Source organism: Dryobates pubescens, chromosome 6 (genome assembly GCF_014839835.1).
Source record: "Dryobates pubescens isolate bDryPub1 chromosome 6, bDryPub1.pri, whole genome shotgun sequence".
Lineage (NCBI taxonomy): Eukaryota > Metazoa > Chordata > Aves > Piciformes > Picidae > Dryobates > Dryobates pubescens.
The window spans coordinates 40151649-40160107 of NC_071617.1; the positions used below are offsets into that span (position 1 = coordinate 40151649).

The 8459-nt window shown below is 39.9% G+C and overlaps 1 protein-coding gene across 2 annotated transcripts in view; it reads left to right on the forward strand.

Moving 5' to 3' along the window:
• Positions 1–6940, forward strand: part of BIRC6 (baculoviral IAP repeat containing 6) — a 179905-nt gene extending 172965 nt beyond the window's left edge. For both annotated transcript variants that reach the window (XM_054162362.1, XM_054162363.1), the window contains exons 72-74: positions 380–568; positions 3539–3673; positions 5020–6940. In XM_054162362.1, the coding sequence (XP_054018337.1) occupies positions 380–568; positions 3539–3673; positions 5020–5199 (504 nt within the window). In that variant the 3' untranslated portion in view covers positions 5200–6940. The remainder of the gene's footprint in view (positions 1–379; positions 569–3538; positions 3674–5019) is intronic.
• Positions 6941–8459: the final 1519 nt, after the last annotated feature.

Below are 8459 nucleotides of genomic sequence, written 5' to 3' on the forward strand. Positions count from 1 at the left end.
AACCTCCCCTGCCACAGCTTGAGACTGTGTCCTCTTGTTCTGGTACTGGTTGCCTGGGAGAAGAGACCAACCCCCACCTGTCTACAGCCTCCCTTCAGGTAGTTGTGGAAAGCAACAAGGTCTCCCCTGACCCTCTTCTTCTCCAGGCTAAGCAACCCCAGCTCCCTCAGTCTCACCTCACAGGGCTTGTGTTCCAAACCCCTCACCAACTTTGTTGCCCTTCTCTGGACACGTTCCAGCAACTCAACATCCTTCCTAAGCTGAGGGGCCCAGTACTTTGCCATAGAAGTTGTTTTGCATACAAGGTAAGCAAAACTATGTGTATTTGTAAAAACACGTGGGTAGCGCAATTTTAATACTTGGTTTCTTTGCTTAACAGGTGTTAGTGTCTGTCCAATCCCTAATACTGGTGGCAGAACCATATTTCAATGAACCGGGTTATGAACGATCGCGAGGAACTCCAAGTGGTACCCAGAGCTCCAGAGAGTATGATGGAAATATTCGACAGGCAACAGTCAAGTGGGCAATGCTTGAACAAATCAGAAATCCACTGCCATGTTTTAAGGAGGTAGGTTTTGTAAATATCTTGATTGTTATTTGTTTTATTTGAGTGTTAAGAATAATGCAAACATTTGGAAGCATCATGCATTGCACAGGATGATGGCTTTAGCTGACTTGTTATTTCCTGGGGCAACTGGCTACTGGCTCTAGAGACTGAAGTAAATAAGGATGCTCCTAACTTCCTGGGATTCTTTTCTGCATAAATGATGCTACAAGATGGTCCCACACCTCAATTTAGAAGAGGTAACAGTTTTAGTGGTTCAGAGTAAAATGCATTTTTCTCCATGCATTTGCTGGTATTACCGTGAGATGACTCAAGTCTGTCAAACCATATTCACACAGATTATCTTACTTAGCCTATCTTCCACTCTTTTTTCCTCAAATCCTTTACCATACATGCTCAAGTCTCTGTGATCTAATTGACCTGCTTTGAGAAAGAAGTTGGAGTACAGACATTGTGAGAGAATTCCCTAACAACTAAATTGTTTATGATGCTATGAATGAGTTAGTCTGTTTTCATTAATGTAAACAAATGTGATTTCTTTCAGAAATGTGATTTCTTTCTTCTAATAGATCCTTTTTTTTCCTAGCTAAATGTAACAATTTTCACTCTCTTTTTGCCAAAAAAGTTCTCAAATTACAGTAAGTGTAAATTCATTGAAGATACCATCAGGTGGGTGCTCCCTGACAGTTGGCTCCAACTTTCTTTTCACGTGTAGAGAAATGAAGGATATGCAACATTGCAGTGCTTGGCAAATGACTTCCAGCTGCTGTTACTGCACTTCTGAAAAGTAGCTCAGCAATATTGTGCTTAGTCGGCAGCTTCACTTTCGTTCTAATTGTATGACAAAAGCTGACATCCTGCCTCTCTTCAGGAGGAAAAGTAATACGATGCATCCAAATGGTGGTGCTTCAGTGGAAGAGTTGTCATTTCCTGAGAAGAGATGACTTAGCATTACCAAAAAGCAGATGTTGAAAACAGTACAGCCACTGCCTTTCTGAATGTGGTTTGTAGCTGGGGCTGAGTTACACTGAGCCACAGGCACACATGCAAATGAAAAGTAGCACCGAGAGGTAGACAGCAGTTTGCAGAGGTATCTTGAACATTTTCATCTCCCTTTTGTTACCTGTGAACAGGCAAGTGTTACGCTGTGAAGAAGAGAATGGCCAACACTTAAATGCTTTGCATCCAAGTCATTCTGTTCTGGTTTGGGTAACTGAGGTTTTCTTTATTTCCCAAGATACAGTTTTCAATTTTCCCCTGAAGTTAAGGTCTTGAGGACAGTATGATGAAATCCTTGAGATTCTGAGAAGAAATTTGAAAGTTTTGGTAGCCTGCTTCTGTAAGGATAAGTTTGAGGCTACGTTTGCCTTGGAGTTAAAATAGCAGTTTAACCTTGGAGTCCTACCCAGAGCCTTAGCAATTTGTGCACCATGAGAACTCCTCTCAACTTCTCCGAATACACATTCCCTGTCACTGGGTGTCATGTATCTATCTTCACATATCAAAAAATGGAGACTCTGCACTGGAAAGCATGACATTATTCTCTGATGCAATAGCAGAATTTTGGAAGCAAGCAAGATTCCATCTATGGTCCCATCCAAATGAAGATGCATCTCTTGTACAGACTACCTGATCACTTCTCTCAGACTAGCTTGTTGTAAAGAAATCTAGGGGGTTTTGTAGGTTTGCATCAGGAACTGTAGCAGTGGTGACCATTCAGTAACATAAATGCAAAGGCATCCTGAAAACTGAGGTACAAGAAAATATATATTGTTCAGCTAAGATCTTTTGTCTTCACCAATCTGAGCTGTCTTCCCTTCAGTGTCTTAAATGACAGGTAGTCTCAGGAGATCTAAATTGCAGGCTTTGGGAGTTCTTCCAAGCTCCATTATGGATATAAGGAATGTGCCCAGAACTGAAGTCAATTATGTTTTCAATATGGAGTTTTTCTTTAGACAGATAGCTGTATTATCAGACCCCTAGAGGGAAAGATGATTTTGTCAATTATGTTGCAATAGTGCAAAGAACTCTCTGTGCTCAGTGAAATGCATTGGATTTTATTGTTTATTAAGCAGGCAGAGTTTTAGAAATCTGTTTAAGACAAAGCTTCACAACTTCGAGGGTTGATTGGTTGGGATGATTTTAAACCTAAATCTGTACAGAAATATCAAAATGACTGTGCTACCAAACACTGGTTTCTACTCAAACTGGGCAATTCGCAACTATTGCCTAGGAATTCTAGCGTCCCCAGTGGTAGTGCCTCTGCCTAGGACATGTAAATGTGGTTGCATCTTTTCCATAGCAGCAGGTACAATTCTCCTTCTCTCAGAGAAGCGTGTTGTGTTCCAATACTCACACTGGTGGCAGTGTTTCTGCTTGTTTTTGATCAGGCAGCAAGTGGTTAATGACAGGGAAGGACATGCCTACACTTCTTTATGTAAACAGAACTGTGGAAGCAGTAGTAATTGTATCTCTGTAACCTTGCCCCTGTGCAAAAATAAGTGTCCATGCATAGTGCCTGCATACTACATAACTAAGACCATCTTTGAGCTGAATAATGTGTCCAACAGTCTGCTCTCCCTTTTTCTTTTTCTTGGTGTGAACTGTATTTCCGGCACTCAATTTACCCTTCGCCCAGCTAGCACAAGTGAATGCTGAAATGGCAGGCTGCACTGCAATCACCAATTCATAGTGACTGGAAGAGAAGTTCAGGCCAACCACCTCCTCAAAACAGGATCAGCTGAATTCAGACCAGGCTCCTCAGGATTTCTTCCAGCTGGGTCATGGAAATCTCCAAGGACAGAAGTTCCACAAACTACCTCCAACCTGGTTCAATGCTGAATTATCTTCATACTTATTTTTGTCTTATATCCCGTTAGATGCGTAGGGGTCCTCCACATTTTGTATGGTGGAAGCATATGGTTCTTAAGCAATGATGAAGACTGTTCTTTTGTTTGGGATGTTTTCTTGCAGGTCATCCACAAACATTTTTACTTGAAAAGAGTGGAGATCATGGCTCAGTGTGAGGAATGGATAGCAGACATACAGCAGTACAGCAGTGACAAACGGGTAGGCAGGACTATGTCCCATCATGCAGCAGCTCTAAAGGTGAGACGTGCTTTTATAATCATATATTCTTTAATCCAAACATGACAAATGGCAATTAAATTGCTCTGCAGCTGAGTTTTTGATAATAACAGTAACAGAAAACCCCAGCAACTTTAAAACATGTAAACAAACCTAAGGTTCCTAATTGTCAAGAAGCGAAGTTTCACTTCCTCAGTATTTTTTTTCCTTCAAATTAAGATTCTCCTTTAGCACCTGCCCTGCTTATTTTCCTGTAAGTAGTTACATAAGATACAGTAAGTTTTTTTCCTCTCTCAAGGTGGGTGGAGAATTATGATAAAGTACTGCAACCAATTCCTTGCCAGAAAACAAGCTTTTTGAATGAAGAAGCACAATTAGTGAACTGTGGCCCAATTCAATTAGTTATACACTATCTTAACTTTTAACAACAGTTATAACCATTTTATAACGTGCATCACCTTCCCCTGAGGAGAAATAAATAAATAAAGGCAGGCTTCATTTTCTATTGCTAGCCTTGCCTGCTTTCCATGTGGCTAGTCAGCAAAATGAAGGTACTGTTGGTTACTATATACTGCAGTCACTATACAGACCTCTGTACGTCTGTCTCTGTAACCTCTCATCATGAATGCTTTAAAACTTAACATGTTGATTGTATGACCTACCTAGTCCAAGCCAGTTTCTGCTGTAATCACAGAATACAGCTCAAGACAAACAGTGCAGCATTTAGGCTGATGCACTTGTTTGCTGCAGTTCTGTTCACTGTCTTAATTTGCCTGTAGCAGTGCTTGCTCATAATTCACAGAATCAGCCAGGTTGCAAGTGACCTCCAAGATCATCAAGTCCAACCGATCACCCAACCCTAAGTAAACAACTAGACCATGGCACTATGTGCCTCATCCAGTCTTTTCTTCAACACCTCCAGTGATGGTGACTCTACCACCTCCCTGGGCAGCCCATTCCAATGGCAAATCATTCTTTCTGTGAAGAACTTCTTTCTAAGATCAAGCTTAAACTTTCCCTGCACAGCTTGAGACTCTGTCCTCTTGTTCTAGTGCTGGTTGCCTGGGAGTAGAGACCAACCCCCACCTGGGTACAACCACTCTTCAGGTAGTTGTAGACAGCAATAAGGTCTCCCCTGAGCCTCCTCATCTCCAGGCTAAACAACCCCAGCTCCCTCAGCTGCTTCTCTACAGGTCACTACAAGGGAAGGGCCAATCCTTAAATACAGAGGGGAGTTCTTCGGTCATTGAAGCAATATATTTATGTCTTCTCTACTTAATACTTTTTTTGCCTTACATTGTCTAACATTGTGAAAAGTGTTGTTTCAGCTGTGGTCTTCCCACACTGACCTCTTTTTGTATATCCAGCGTCACACAGCTCAGCTGCGGGAAGAACTCCTAAAGCTTCCCTGTCCTGAGGGACTGGATCCCGACACCGACGACGCCACAGAAAAATGCAGTGCCACAACAAGTTCAGAAGAGACGATGTTGCACGAACAGGTTAAACCCAGCAGCAGTAAAGATATCCCTACTGATTTCAAGTTATGAGTTGCATTGACATGGACTTTCTAGAAAACAAGGCTTTGAAGCACAAGCCAAATATGTCAATATTTGTATGTAAGAAGCTAATTATGTAATAGGTAATGAAATTGAAACTATACTATGCCCTTAAGGATATACAGTTTAATTCAAGATGATCTTTTATTTACCTGTACAAGAGTGTAAACTTTTTGTGCTTTTATTTTTCAATTGTGAGAACCACTGATTGGTATGTTTAAAAAGTTATGTATACAAGAAATGGATAAATCACTGATATATAAGGGAAACTACCTTAGGAAAGAATGTTTACTGAATGTTTATTATTTTTTTTTACTTGGTAGAGTGAGGGCGGTTGTAACAAAGAATATATATTGGTCATTCTTACAGCTCCTATTTAAAGTCAGAAAATTTTCACTGAATTTGATAGATTTTATGTTTGGCCATATTCATGCTCATATTTGATTCTAAAACAAACCCTCCTGTATACTTCAATAAACGTTGAATGGACATGATCCCTCTTTTATGATTTACTGGTACATTTTTTACAATAAACTGCCATGAAATACATTCTAGCTGGAGACTTGCACTTGTATGACTGAATTCATTCCAGTCAACATCTTTAACGTTATGCTTACTAATTCGAAAATGCAGACTAAATAAATGCACATGGTTTTACCTCATGCCAAAATTTGGACTTCTGAATTCATCTTTGGCTGTTTTATGCAAACTAACAGTATTCTAAATTTCTTAAGGGCTCTTCTGGAACAAAGCCTCCTTTTGGTTGGAATGTCTTGATTTTTACATGATCAACTGTGCTCTTTAAGTGCTGACAGGGACTAGTGGCATGCCATGCAGGACATTAACATTCCGTAGTCCTACTGTATAGATTTCTTTCCAGTTTTGTACTTGCACCCATGGATCTCTAAAAAGGGTAAAGGATTTTCTTGATCTAATAATCAGGTTTTGCTTTTAAAATAACATGCATTGCTGTCACCCTTCAAAATTTTTTGACCAGTCATTGAAGGACTAAAAAGTTATTACTGGTATCACCTCAGACTAATGATCTGTTGTGTTATAAATAAGTATAAATCAGGCAAAACCGAAGCTTTTTTGGTTTCTATTTGTTCTTTGTTTATAAGTATCATGCTGGAACTTTTTCACTTTTTGTTTGCCAATGTATTGTTTCTAATCATTAAAAATGGCACCAACTGAGGCTGTGTTCTTACGCTGACAGTGAACAAAGTTTGAAGTAAAATGTTTCTGTTGCATGGATATGGTGTGTTAATCCAAGGCTTGTCCTGACTCTGCATTCGTCTCAAAACAACAACATGGGCATGCCCGCATCACTTCAGGGGATCCTTAATCAAGGAGCAAAACAAGCTGCTGTGTGCCAGAGCTGCTGCTTAATGTGTGACATGAAGAGCTTGTGCCACATAGTCCAAGTGTCAGAACTCCAGTGTTAAAACAGCACCGCCGTTTTCTAGGTGGATGTTTACTTCCCTTCTGTTACTGTACAAAATGACTGTGATATTCTTGTAAAGGCTCCAAAGGCAAATTTACCTGCAAATTTCCAACTGTGTTGAAGTTAGTGGCTTCCATTAGAGCTCTTCATTCGGTGCTTGACCTATCTGCCTACAGGAGCATAGCCTTTTTATAAAATCCTGGCACTTGTACCACAACTAACTGTATCAGACCTGAAGATGCTCATTAAACATGATGACCATTAACATTTTTTTTTACCATTAAAAACCAGCATTGCAATAAGTACCTAATGCATTGATTTGACACTAAGAGGGTGGCTAGCATGGTTGCACCTTTTTCTTTAGTGTGTGTTTATGGTGTCATAGCAACGCTAATGTGAAGTCACTGCTGCTTAATTAAGCAGATGTAAACAGCTGCATGGGATATTAAACTCTAATTTGTATCCACATTACCAATTATTTTTTGCTCTAACCTCAGTTAGAATAGTATTGTACCAAATTAATGCAGATACTCAAGCCGTAGTAACTTGCCTGTGTTACAGTTCAGTAAGTAAACTGATCTTGGCCGCAGATGGGAAATAACTGTCTTTCAAGGTTTTAGCTATAACATGCAAGGTAGATATCTTACTTTGCAGAAAAATCACAGTAAATCCCATGAAGTATGTAGACAATGGAGTACTTTTTAAAGTCACTTCCCCTCATCTTTTCACCATTTTGTCAAAGTGTATAGGAACCTGTATAGTTTAGATCAGTTTCTGCCCATAACATAAAGGTCCCATTTTTTAACTCTTAAGCTGGTCAGCAAACTGCTGGTTAGATCAGGACAGAACTTTACTCCATGGTTTTTGGTCCTGCCTTTGGCCCAAAATTCACCTCTGACAGGTTGCCACATTGCACAGAGTGGAATGTTACCAGGCACTGGAATCACTGTAGCCATCCTGCCCAAGGGAGAGCACACCACACAAGTCAATACTCTTTCCTGGTGCTTTTAGGAAGGAAAAAAAAAACAAGGAAATTTAAACAATAAGAACCCTGTAAACAACTTCCAAGTTTCATTCCTGTAATTACATATTAGATATTTAGGTACTAGCAGAATGAAGTATATGTGACTATAGAGTGACTGGGTCTGCAGCAGCCTCTTTGGCATTGTTGGTTGGGTTTTGCTGCTGTTTTTCTTTTCTAAATCTTTGACAAAAGTTCAAGGTAGAGATAGGGCATATCTGCTAGACTGTCAGGGATAAAATGATGTGAATGTAGGCAAGACTGGGCTACTGCTAGCTTCTAGGGAGCTTCAGTGTGGGTCCTACCATCAGCACTGTGGTTGGATGATAATCTATTAAGCAGCAATAGAGCCTCAATCTTTACTTAAAGACAGCAAGCTCCTATACAACACAGGAAATAAATACTACACTGCTTATGCTGGCTTTAACCTCTGCTTGCTACATCAAATACAGCATTCAGGAATGGTAGGAATCAGACTGTTAAAAAAGGCATTACTACAAACCTTTTCTTTTCCCATGCAACTATGTAATCCTACACATAAACTGTTTATTAGGATGGCTTTTCATTCCCAAAGTGTTTCTGGTGTTAATTAACATCAACAAATGATCTCTTTTACACCCTGAGGCAAACAGCTTGCTAAGAAAATAACCATATCAATTTACCTTGTTTATAAACGTTGAACCCAAACCCAGCTGACCTACATTTAAGCCAATACAATACTACTATGTTACCCTGTATCCCTGTGGAGGAGAATTACTGAGGCTTAGATTTTCAGATGGAATTCCT